We start from the raw sequence: 13659 nt of genomic DNA on the forward strand, positions 1-13659 counted from the left end.
TTTAAGGATATTTGATCATTTATTTGCATTTCATGGTTGTGTGTCAAATACTAGAAAACAATCTACCAAGGTGTCAGTACAGTGGATGAGCATTATAAGCACAGGGAGATATATACTATATGGTGAATGAGCGTAAATAGCCTATTTATTTATTTATTTATTTTTAATTTTTATATACCGGAATTCCTGTATGCAATACAAATCAATCCGGTTTACAAGTAACAAAAAGGTTGCCCTGGTCTGGGAGGTTAGACCAGGGTTTTTTACATAGAACATTGAACAATAACAATAACAGAATCCTAACTAACACTAATAGAAGAGACCATATTACCCCCATCTTGAGCTACCTCCACTGGCTACCCATCAAACAGAGAATCCTATATAAAACCTTAACCATCATTCACAAAGCAATCCATAACGCCGCACCTATATCTCTACAAATTCAACTTCAGCCACACTTATCTTCCAGACCCATCAGAAGCGCCTACAAAGGCACATTAGTCGCAGCTCCTGCCAAATCAACACTAAGAAAAAGAGCACTCTCCACTGCAGGACCACACCAATGGAATGCGCTCCCACCAGACCTACGACTCGAACCCAATCTACCAGAATTCAAAAAAAGGTTAAAAACCTGGCTCTTCAGGCAAGCATTCCAATTCCCAGAGTGTAACTAAGCACCTCCTCCTGTCTTTCAGATCCAACCATTGTAGGGTGTCACGAATAGCTTGACACTTAACTTCTTACACGTACTTGCTTATTCGCAATGCCTATTTAACATTTAACTATTTAAAATTGCCTACTTAACAGTCATTTAACAGAGGACATATTATATAACCGTTGCAGTCGATATACGCTACTAAAGTCCATTGTAAAAAGGGGAACACACACATACTATTCAAAACACGAACAAGGTTATTTATTATTTGTTAAATATTATTGATATTTCACTGTTCCTTGTAATAATGTTCATTGGTTGATTGTTATTGTTCAATGTTCTATGTAAAGGAAGTCGGGAGGTTCATCTACTCTAGAAAACATTAGAAATAATATTTGATTCTCTCTCGTGTCCTTATCACATGCCAGTGACAAACTGTGCAGCAGAACTTACACACTGCTAGGAATCTGACAGGAGCTGCAATATGAATGGAGTAGTAGCCTAATGGTTAGAGCAATGGGCCCTGAATGAAGGAAGCCAGAGTTTGGTTCCCACTCAAGGATGGCTCAAGGCAAATTACCTCTTCCTCTAGAACAAATAAATATGGGAATAACCTTTTTACCTTATGTTCTTATAAGCTCTGGAATTCATTGCTAGAGGATGTGGTTAAGGCAGTTAGTGTAGCTGGGTTTGGAAAAGTTCCTGGAGGAGACGTCCATAAACTGCTATCAATCAATAGGGAACAGCTACTGCTTGTTGCCAGCATTAGTAGCATGGGATCTATTTAATGTTTGGGTACTTGCCAAGTACATGAGATTTGGATTGGTCACTGTTGGAAACAGGATGCTGGGCTTGATGGATCCTTGGACTGTCCCAGTATGACATGTTCTTATGAACACTTCTGCTATGCCCCTTGGAGATGGACTGAAACCACTGCCATTTCACACAGGCCACCTGAGCTGGGATTTGAACTGAGATCCTAGAGGTGAAAGCCTCTAACAATGGCCATTCCCCGAGCCAACCTGTGATTCAAGTCCCTGTCAGGCAGAATGTCTGGGGCTCAGGCTTATTATGGAGAAGATGCAGCCCAGCTTTGGAAAGGGAAGGAAAAAAGACAGTGGCTCTTTACGGCAATTCTTGCTGGTCAACGAGAAGCAGTGAAGACTTCCCCCCCCAGACCACATGCACGCTGTTCTGCATGGAAGGAGTTATACCAGTGAGGGAAAGTGGAATTAAAAATAAAATGCAACTTTAAGGTGTACTATTTCACAGCATACGCCTTTTATTTGGCATTCTTTTCTGCTGTTCAGTTTGCGCTCTCGTTTGCTTTCCCCGCTTCTGCGTGCTTGTCCATTTTTTCTGCAGTTCTCTTCCATGTGTTTCCTCTACAGACTTTGCCAAAATTCCATCTCTCACATGCAACTGCATCCTCCTGCCAACATACTGTAGGACTGTTCCCGACAGTGCTGGCAGCGCAAAGACTGACTGGAGCTCTCAGTGGGCCAACACTACCGAAATAACACTAGAGTAACAGTAAGAAGAACGTGGCAACCGCAACAGACAGAAAATGCTCTCAGCTATTTCTCAATGCTCTGCACTAGCTCCTCGAGCCGATGGGCTAAGTTTTATCTACTGAGGATGCTATGACTCCCAATCTCCATCGTCCCAAAGGGTAAGGACCCTTGAAAAATGCTTTTTAGCCCAGGATTTTAGGCTTGCTGGCAGCAGCTCCTTTCAAAGCCCCCAATATAAGCTCTCTGGCAATTCTTATAGAATCATTTTCTTTACTGTCAGCATCGGAGTAATAAAAAAATCAAACTGGTTTAGATTATGTGAAACATATGTGGAGCTGAGATTAGCCTCTGAATCTCATCAGCTGCACTCTAAAATCACAAAACTTCCATGCACAATTTACAGCAAATATGAAAGGAAAGCTAAATATTTTCATATTTGATGGCTCTTAAAAATGTCAGGCTATGCATGGATTTTAACTGTGTTACACAGTGTTTGTAAATAATTTACTGCAAATTAAGTACAACGAACCCTTTTTTTTCCTGCTTGGTATAAATTAACACGTGTAAACCGTGTAACTGCATTACTTTCTTTTTTTTTTAATTTATAACTTTTTATTGGCCACGTATCCACAGCCTATACAAGATTCCACTAGCATAAGTAAACAGAACATGTACAAAAACAATTATGAAAAGTGAAAGGCAATAACATCATCAAGAACACGTCGCCATGATAGGTTTTTAACCCTAAGTTCCCCCCCTCCCCCCACTGAGGTGTACCACTGTTGTCCTACAAGCAGTATTTAGGTATATCGATGCACAATTACAGTTACAGCCATGAACAAGACAAGTAAAGGGTAGCTGAGTATCACCGCCCAAAATAAGGCATCATAGCTCAGGGCAAAACTCAGGCATACTAGAGTGTCACATGCTACCAGCCTCCCGTATTATTTTGCATCCATCTATCATAAAATCCCCATATCCTGGAAAAATTATGTACAGACTTATTTTTATAGGCAGTAATCCGCCCAAGGTTATGCATATTTCGGACCTCTGCCTGTACCATCAATAGGGTAGGTACCTTTGTGTCTTTCCAATATTGTGCAATGAGGCATCTGGTCGCTGTAACCACATACTTAATAAAGTAATTATGAAACTTATAAATGTCTTGAAGGTCGTCATTCAACAATGCCTGAGACGGCGTTAATCGGACTGTAATGCGTAAAATAGTGGTAATCCAAGCAGAAATCATGAGCCACAGGGACCGAATCCTAGGACAAGTCCACCATAAATGAAAAAATGTTCCTTTTTCCCCACAGTTCTTCCAGCACAGTCCGGAAGAGCTCGGCCTCATATGTTGTAGCTGGGCAGGTGTGATATACCAGCGAAAGAACACTTTGTATCCATTCTCGATATGTTTAACAGAAATTAGTCCCTTCCGCAGGCCCTGAAACACCCGCAGCCAGTCCTCTCGGGTCCAGTCGCAATTTAAGTCTGTTTGCCACGCTCTAACATGGGATGCTGAAATGGAGAAACCACTACTCAATAAGCCATAAATGTTAGAAATATGTTTATCCACCTTATTAGCCTGTCGGCACATGCTTTCAAATGTGGGCATCCCTTTTATCAAATCATTTGTTACCTGGTTACTATTGTAAAAATGTCTAACTTGCAAGTATTTAAACAGATCAGTAAGCATCAACTTATGTCGGACACGCAGCGTCGGGAATGGGAGTAGCCCTCCAGGCGTCCACACATGAGACCATTGCGTGATCCCACTAGAAATCCAATGGGAGAAAACCAAAGGATGTCCAGCAGGCCGAAAGGCCTTATGATGGAATAAATGGGTGCTGTGAAAAAATTTTTGCATACCAACTAAATGTTTTCTCCATTGTTCCCAAAGCGATAACGTGACCTCTACCGTATCAGGTAGCTGCCCGCTCTGGGGCCATGTAGCCCGCCTCTGCCACAGAAGCGCAGTAATAGGCATATCCCCTATGAGTGCTTGCTCCAACTGTACCCAAGGCTTGCTAGGGTTAGTCTGATGCCATTCTACAGCTGCTTTAAGCTGAGCAGCTCCCTGATATCGAGCTAGATTAGGCATTCCCAAGCCGCCCTGCAGCCGGGGCAAATATAAAGTCTGCTTCGCAATACGAGCTCGTCTGCCTTTCCACAAATATTTATTCAATCGGGTCTGCCGTTTGTTCAGAAGCTTAGCTGGGACCATAATAGGCAAGGTTTGCAGTAAGTACAGCACCCGGGGAAGAATATTCATTTTAACCACCGCCAATCTCCCTAGCCAAGATATATGGTAACGGTCCCACTCTTCGAGGTCTTTATAAATTTTTGCCATTAAAGGCGGGTAGTTGAGTTGGAACAAGCTATCACTCACCCCCAAATAAACTCCCAGATATTTCAATTTTTGCCGAGCCCATTTAAAAGGGAAACTGTGCTGTATCTGTGCTTCCATTCCCAGGGGTAAAGACACGTTAAGCAATTCGGATTTATCCCAGTTAATGGTAAACCCCGAAACAGAGCTAAATGTAGTGAGTTCTTTAGAGACTTCCCGCAGCGATGATATAGGATCAGTAATGGTAAACAGTATGTCGTCTGCGAATAATGAAAGCTTGGAGGAAAAGTCCCCAACCTTTATCCCTGAGATTAAGGAATTATTCCTGACCTTTTGGGCGAAGGGTTCCAGATATAGTGCAAACAATAATGGGGAGAGAGGACAGCCCTGCCTCGTCCCCCTCTGTACAGCAAATGATGAGGAATACCCCCCATTTATTTTTAAACAAGCTGTAGGTGCCTCGTAGAGTTTACGGATCCATGTGAGAAACCTATCTCCTAACTGAAAGCGCTGCAGTGTCTGGAATAAAAAGGGCCAATGTACATAATCAAAGGCTTTCTCAGCGTCTAATGCCAAGAGTGTCATCGGGATTCGCTGACATCTCGCCCACCCCATAGCGTTCACAGCCTTCCGGACGTTATCAGATGCCATGCGTCCCGGAATGAAGCCTGACTGGTCTGGGTGGATTAAATCAGGGAGAAAAGTGTTGAGCCTATGGGCCAATATTTTTGCGAGTAACTTCATATCCAAGTTTATTAATGATATAGGGCGATACGACCCGCACACAGTAGGGTCTCTCCCCGGCTTGGCCAGAAGTGTCACCCCTGCCAGATTCGCCTCCCTAGATAGAGATCCCTGGGCTTGCAAAGAATTAAATAACTTTACCAGCGGCGGTACTATCGTGACGGCAAATTTCTTATAAAAAACGGCCGTGAAGCCGTCCAAACCAGGGGACTTACCCAACTTCAGTGTCCGTATGGCCCATAATACCTCCGCCGCCGTAATATCCCGGGTTAAAAATTTTTGAGCATCCGGAGGTATCTGGGGAAGCTGTATGGACGACAGATAACGATCGATCTCTGCATGGTTGATATTAGGGTTAGCAGCATATAAGGCTGAATAAAATCGCAGAAATCTTTGCCGGATATCAGTATTAGAGGTAATGATGTTCCCCTGTTCATCCTTCAATTTGACTATAGTAAGCACAGATTGTTGGGCCTTTAATTTCCGTGCCAGATATCTGCCAGCCCTATTCCCTCCCTCATAAAAGGCCTGTTTGGCACGCTCCATGCCAAACGCTACCTGGGCCGCCTCAAGTTCCACCAATTGCATACGTAATTTATCCATTTGTGCCAGAAGATCCTTGTTGCCAGACATGGAATGTAAAAGTTCCAACCTTTGTAACTGCCCAAGAACTTCGGTCTTGGCCCTCTGTCTCTGTCTTTTCATATGGGCACCCCTGGCAATGAGCCGACCTCTAACTACTGCCTTCAAACAGTCCCACAGCGTGGACGGGGCCATGTCTGGGGTCTCATTGATTTGCAAATATTCCTGAATACTCGAGCTTAAAAGGTCACAAAAGGCATCATCCGCCAGCAAGCTGTCATTAAGCTTCCAGAATCGGATGCCCTTATCCATAGCAGAAAAAGCTATCTGCAATGATACTGGGCTATGATCTGACCAGGTAGTGACCCCTATCGCCGGCGTACTAACAGAATTGGAGCAGCTTTTTGCTACCAGCAGATAATCTATTCTAGAATAGGTTTTATGAACCTTAGAGAAAAATGTATAGCCCCTTCTATTGGGATGCCACACCCTCCACGCATCAATTAAACTGTACCGGCGAAGAAAGCTGTGGAAACACTGCCGATCTTTCTTCTTAGTTTGAAGATTCCCATGGGAGTTATCCAGTCTAGGATTGGAGGTCAAATTAAAATCGCCCCCTATGAGCAAGTGACCCTCAGCACATTGATCAATAAGCTTAGATAAGCGGTCAATATAAGCTCCCTGAGCGTTGTTGGGAGCGTAAACACTGAGCAGTGAGTACTTCTCTCCTCCTATCGCAATAATTAGCATAAGATATCTACCCTCGGGGTCAGAGTAGCAGGCCAGCTCTTCATACATTAGATCTCTATGAATCAATATTCCGACCCCCAGATATTTATGGGACAAAGGCCTGGCCGCCCAGTATTGTCTATTATAAGTCGCATTTTGGAGTAATCGTTCATATCTCTTTTTTAAATGTGTTTCTTGAACCATCCCAATCATGACCTTATGGTAGTCTAAGTCAGAGAATAAAGATTGTCTCTTAAGTGGCGAGTTCAACCCCTTGACATTAAGGGACCAAATGGTCATATTCGCCATAGTGGTGGGTTAGAAAAGCCAGTAGAATGTGTCCCAGCGTCCCATTGTGCATTGAATCTATCCTTCCATTTGATTAGCAATTTTTGCTGAACCCTCATACAGAAAAATACAGCATAAATACCGTTACCCACCTCAGTCCCCTCCTCTCCCCCCCCCCCCGCTTTCCCAACCCTGCCACAGCATATTCCTCTCTCAAGGAACATACTGCTTGTTTAATGGAGGAAACAGTCATTCCAACCTCAGCCTGCAACCCAACATCATATAGAATAAAGTATATTCATCAAACCGAGCCTTAAGGCTCCCCTCCATAAAGCTCAAAAGGAGCCTGCATCCACGAACCAGATCAAGACGCAGTCAGTAACAAAGACAACTTTTAAACCTAAAAATAGACACAGAGTCACCGCTCCGTGTAGCTGTCCTGTAACGCCGATAGACTAGCGCCCATAGCGTACGCTGTATCAATCTAGGCCAAGTCCACACTCCATCGTGAAGAATATAAGAGTAACTCCAAAAGAGTTTTCCAGCTTGTAAATTATCATCCATGGGGTTCGGCTGCCGTTTGGCGGCGCAGCCTTCGATCTCCCCTAATCACTCTTTGCCATCTTGGTGGGTCATCCGTGCGTGCAGGGGACGGTGGATGGGCTGCCAGCCCAGCGCAGTCAGGATAGCCCGCCTCTTTTAAAATTTGAGAGGCTTCCGCAAGTGTCCGCACCCTATGCATTTCCCCTTTGACGGAACAGCCATCGGTAACGAACATTTTCCTTACGGAGAATACTGGTGATAGGTTGAAAGTCCCTTCTTTTCTTGATTGTAGACGGGGCGAGATCAATAAAAACCATAATCTCGTGCCCTTCCCATTTCCACGAGGTCTGCTTTCTCGCTATGCTAGCGATTTTTTCTTTGAGGCCAAAGTCCGCATAACAGGCTATGATGTCTTTAGGCACATTCGAGTTCCGTGGGCCTTGTATTCGATGTGCCCGAACTAACTTAATCTCTGCTTCTGACATCGCAGCTGTGTCTGCCTCACCTGCATTGAGCAGCATCATGCTGATCTGTACTACCACTGCTGCACTATCTGCGTAGTCAGGGAGCTCTGGAACACCACGAAATCGTAGGTTTTGCCGTCGGGATCTATTTTCAAGGTCTTCTACTTTATCTTGGAGATATTCCAGCTCACTGTGTAGGGTGGTCATTTGCTCCCGCGTGGTTTTCAGCCCGTCACTATTGGCTTCAGCTCGGGTCTCCACTTCGAAAATTCGCCGTCCATGTTCGGCGATATCCCCACGCAGCTCTTCGATCGAATTCTTAATTTCCACAGTATTGGCCGCAATTTCTTTTTTCAATTCTTCGAACCAGCCCCGCATTTCGGACTTGGTAGGTAGTTCAATCGGGTCCAGCGGCGATTCTGCCCGGCTGTTCGCCGGAGTCGCAGCGGCCTCATGCGCGTCCGCCATGTTGTTTTCCTGAGGCTCTCCTTCCAGCGCTAATTTATGATACGAATACTTCTTTAAATCACAGGCTCTTCGTCGGGTCGTCATCTGCTGCTGATCTTATTGCATAAAAAGGATAATGGACGCCGCAAATGTCCAGCTCGGAGGGTGGATGAACATAGATATTGTCAGGCTGCAGAGGAGACTCAGGTTTAGGCTGCCATCAGTCTCGACGACGTCACTTCCTCCTTAACTGCATTACTTTCTCAATGCATGCACATTACCTGAGATAGAAACATTTCTAGAAAACTTGGGTGCCAGTCAAAATTCTTTTTAGATGCCAGAGTTAAAAATTGTATTTTCCTTTTGCTCTATTTTTTTTTAGATTTTCTATTTTATTGCTCGTTTGGGTTTTGTCTATAGTAGCTCATTCCTTTTTGCTCATTTTGTCTATTTTTTGGGTGCTTTCTGTTTTATTTTTCATCCTCTTGTCTCTTCCCTACCCCACCTCTTCCAGCCTTCAGGGCAGGGAGTAGCCCCAGGCTACAGCTGCTCCGATCCAGTAACACTACAGACAGCAGCTGCTCTCTTGCTGTCTGGGTTGCAGGTGGTGACTGTTCACTTCTGGTGTGGACACACAACTCAAGGCATCTACTTTTCCATGCTCCTCAATGGATTCTCCTAAGCCAGACAGCCACCAATGCTTAGGCACAAGGTGACCTGGAGGATGGGAATTTTCCACCCTTATGTATTACTATGGTACAACAACAACATACAGCCACTCGGATCATGAAGTCTCATATTTAGATACATAACCTACACCCAGTTTATTCACCATTTCTATCACCATTATCCTTTTTACTGAATGGCACAAATATTCATGTGTAGAATAGCACATCTTCGAGTGCACAGGACAAGCCATAATTTCTTGCTTCCTAGTGTGCATCATTCCTAATGGATTTTTCATGTGATGTACTCCCATGAAAAATCCATGCAATAGTTATAGCTTTGTTCAACCAGCATCAAAAATATCTAATGCAGTATAATAGGTGTTTCATACAAAGAGAAAGACAATCAAATGCAAACTAATGCCAGACAAAATAATGGCAAGTTCTGACCATACCTGGCTGGGTTCTCATCCTGCACAGATACCGGAGGCTTATCAGTCAGCTTCTGTGGAGCAAACTGAGGTGATGGAGACCTAGACGTTTCCATTCCAGATTTCTGCAAGAAGCGATACTTCAGAGGCAAGGCAGGCTCAGAACTAAGGTGCGTCTTCTCTAAGTGCTGCCTCTCATTTTCTGAGGAGCTGGTCTGCCTGGGCTCCTGCAGTCGCGCACTTACTCGTTCTGCAGGGCTCCGTGTGATGGATAGGCCAACAGCATCAGCAGCACTGGGGGAACAGGATGGAGCAGGCTTGCTGGGCACGGTCAGTAGAGAGTCCAAGAAAGTGCCGGGTGAGGAGGCAAGTCCGTCTGGGCATTTGTACTTGATGTTGCTATCTAGTTTGGGTGGAGGGGGCCTTTGAGGAGGTGGTCTCCGTTTCTTGTTGGACACTGCTGGATCTATCTGCTGACTGTCTTCTCCCCTGCCCTGATGACAGGAACGGTTTTCGTTCACAGCATGGGGTTCAGAATGAATGAAGGAGGGTAAGCTACAGTCCTTGATCTCTGCTGAGTATCTGTAATCACTGGGCAATGTCCCTGATCTCGCTCTGCTTTCTTGTGCTGGAACTAAAGGCTCTCTCGTTTCAGATGGTCTACTGGACGACTTTCTCCTGTGTCCTAAATTTTGGTCAAAATCATCTCCTCTTTCACCTGCACTATCAGTTACATGCCCAATCTCAATATGTCTAGAAGGAAGAAAAAAAATACTTCTCAGTTATTCTGTACAGACATATTTAATCCAATGTATAACATAAGTTAAAAAACGTTTTAAATTAGAATATGTAGCTGGATAGCAATAAAATACATGGTCAAAACTGCTGACAATATAATACCATGAGTTGTAACACTATGGGGGTCCATGCATGAAAACGTGTTAAATATATTTTTTTTAATGTGTGTGAGCGAATGTAACATACAACTGAATGCCACTTAATGGGTGAGACACACTAAATTTTGGCACATACCTTAAAAAAAAATATTGTCACCACAGTGCTCATATTACATACATGCTAACCCAAAAAGTTCAACATACATGCAATGGATTCTGAAATATCATGTCTGTCTGCTTTTGAAATAGAATTTCTTAATCTGTGTTTGCTTGTGGAAATATTGCTAAGACGGTTGGCTGCTTTCTTTTTGTCTGCTTTTTGAGTGCTTTAGAAAAAACCTGTGCTCTTCTTGTTTAAATTTAAATAAGTGCATTAGAAAAGCTGGGCTACTTTCATATAGAATCTGCTGTAGGAGTAAACAAAGGTGTTTTGTTTCTTAAGTTTCCTTGCATTCTCTTGTGAAAAAGGGCTTTTGGCGTAGCACTCAAGCAAGTTAATTATGGTTTTAAAGCATCTTGACAATTAAAAAGCTTCCCACCCACCCCCTGACCTTGTTTTTCGTTATATAGTGCTAGAGTACATGTAACAAGGCTTAACTAAACTAGAGTGGTAAACAAGGCATTTAGACACTCCATATCACAATACAGGTCTTCTATATTAAAATAAATCAACATAATGGCTATTATTCAGTGTAGCAACTGCAGTGTCTCAGTTTTAAGGCAGACCATCTGGAAGCTCAAGGCTTGTCCCATTTGCCTTCAACTTTCTGCATTAAAGGAGCTCACTCAACTAAAAGAGGAATTGTCTATGATTTTAAAAAAAGTTCCCAACTATGCAGCAACCAAAATATCAGCCCCACACCAACAGAGGATTTGGAAACCCAGGAACAAATGGATTATTGTAGACTCTGGGAGGGTATGACCCATGACACAGAGACACAGACTCTCTTAAAAGATACCCATATAAAGCGCAAAGGGCATGATGATGATGATGATGCCCCAGAAATGGAAACTGAAGTAGCATCTGAAAGGAAAGATTTGCAACACACAAAGAAATGCCAAAATACATCCAATCATCAGAAAACTCTTCTGTTGAGACACAGGTTCAGCAGAGTCCCACAGATTCAGCAAAACACAACCAAACATCCTAACAGAAATCTCCTTCTAAAGGGAGACTCCATCATCAGAGGCACTAATCTGGGACACACAACAGTTAAATGCCTTCCAGGATCCTCAGCTGGCAGAAATGTGAACCAGATTGTCAGTAACATTAAGGAAGAAAGTAAGGACTATAAAATCAATATTAACATCCATCTGAGGACCAATGACTTCACTAGGAACAGCATCCAATCAGTACAGAGTTCCAAACTCTGGGGAAGCAGCTTGCACAAGTGGCAAAGACCATTGCGTTTTCAGAAGTGTTACCTGTTCACAGAAAGAGAAGGGAAAGTCTAAGCCATACAGACAACTTCAATACCTGGCTCATAACCTGGTGTAAAGGAGGAGGATTTGGATATATTGGGTGTTCCTAAGTGAGAAACTCAGAACGTATGTCATCATGCATTTAAACTAGAGGATGGGGGTGGCAGAAGAAGCCAATGGAATTGAAAAGCCACCCCCCAAAAATACAATACAGAAAGTGAGTGGAGAAGAAAAAAACAGGTCTACTTTTAAGCAAAACAGAAAAGAAGGTGCTCAGGAATAACAACAAGGTGAGGGGAAAAAAACCTGGAAGGTGATGTGCACAAATGCTCATAGTCTCAGCAACAAAGGTCCAGATCTGTAGGCTCTAATGGTGAAGGTGGACTTGGATAGTGTTGTTATTACAGAGTCATGGCTCTGTGAGTATCATGAATAGGATACGGACATCCCAGGCTATAATCTGTTGAGGAAGGAGAGAGAGGACCAAAAGGGGAAGAGTAGCTCTTTTTATCAAAAACAATATCCTAGCAACTGAAATGCATGGAGTATGGGGAAAGGAGGCAGCACAGTGGACTGTGTTAAAAAATGATGATGGCACTTCCATTTACACTAGTATGGTTTACAGGCAGAGTCAGACAGAAGAACTGGACAGTGATCTGGCTGAAGACATCGAAAAGGTGGGAAGGAAGGGGAAATGTTGCTTGCTGGAGATTTTAATCAGATGGATGTGGATTGGAATATCCCCACTGCAGAATGTGTAAGACTGTAGATGCCCTTCAAAGTGATCTGCTTAGACAAATGGTGACGGAAACCATGAGGGAAGGAGTGATACTGGACTTGGTGCTCATGAAAGGAGATAGTATCTCTAATGTCCACCTGAGCACCAGCGATCATCCAATGGTGTGGTCTGATATACTGTCCAAGTAGAAGAAAGTTTCATGAAGATCAAAGTCCTGGATTCCAAAAATGCAAACTTTCTTAAAATGGGAAGATACCTTGAAGAACAACTAGAAAATTCTGGAGAAATGTTGGCCAAATTTAAAGGATTTATTATTAAGGCAACAAATCTTTATGTAAGAAAAGTACATAAAACTAAGAGGAAAAGAGAACCAATATGGTTTCCCAAAGAGGTGGCTGAAAAAATAAAGGCAAAAAGATCAGCATTCAAAAAGTACACAGTAAGTCAAAAAGTGAAGACAGGGAAGAATGTGTGATGAAACTGTCACAAGGAAAAAAAAATCAGGATAGCAAAATCTTGAGTGGAAGAAAGGATCACCAAAGAGGTAAAAGCAAGGTGAGAAAACATTTTTCAGCTATATTAGAGAAAGAAGGAAGACCAATGGTGATATTGTAAGATTAAAAGAAGACAAGGTCAAGACCCACACAATTATGAAGGAAAAAATTCTTATTATTAAGGAAGGACTTGCTGGAGAGGGGGGGGGGGGGGTCAATTATACTAAGATATCCCTGTCGTTGTCTTGTTAAGTTAGAAGGGAAGAGCTATGTATTTACAGAGCCAGAGAATCTCAGAAGCCTTCTTGGAACATAGTTCGGGTTTATTGAATATAGGGTTAAATTAATGCAAAGATTCCTTTACTTTATTTCTCCTTCTTATATCTGCTATTAATACAGCTGACTATCACTATGATTTAACCTAAGATATTAAATAATTGGCTGTTCTTTTCTTGGTGAATTTCTTTATTTTCCTCTTTTTTTCTGAGAAAAGTTGGAGTAATCCTTTTTATTTTTAGTTTCAGCCATTATTGTATTTCCAAGTATAATTTTATGTATTGTACTTTAGTGTGAAAATAATAAATAAAGAATTAAAAAAAAAAAAAGGAGACAAGGATCATTATGTGAAGAAAGTTGAGAGTTCACTAAGAAAATCCTGGAGGAGGGCTGTTGCTGGTTGGCAAATGTGTGGATGGCAGT

The 13659-nt window shown here is 42.8% G+C and overlaps 1 protein-coding gene across 6 annotated transcripts in view; it reads right to left on the minus strand.

The window, feature by feature from the left end:
* SHROOM2 (shroom family member 2) overlaps window positions 1-13659 on the minus strand; it is a 359555-nt gene that overhangs the window by 19790 nt on the left and 326106 nt on the right. For 5 of the 6 annotated variants that reach the window (XM_029604364.1, XM_029604363.1, XM_029604365.1 and 2 more), the window contains one exon: window positions 9434-10162. The exons of the other annotated variant lie outside the window; for it this stretch is intronic. In XM_029604364.1, coding sequence (XP_029460224.1) covers window positions 9434-10162 — 729 coding nt within the window. The remainder of the gene's footprint in view (window positions 1-9433; window positions 10163-13659) is intronic. 6 annotated transcript variants of the gene reach the window in all.

Source organism: Rhinatrema bivittatum, chromosome 5 (genome assembly GCF_901001135.1).
Source record: "Rhinatrema bivittatum chromosome 5, aRhiBiv1.1, whole genome shotgun sequence".
Classification (NCBI taxonomy): domain Eukaryota; kingdom Metazoa; phylum Chordata; class Amphibia; order Gymnophiona; family Rhinatrematidae; genus Rhinatrema; species Rhinatrema bivittatum.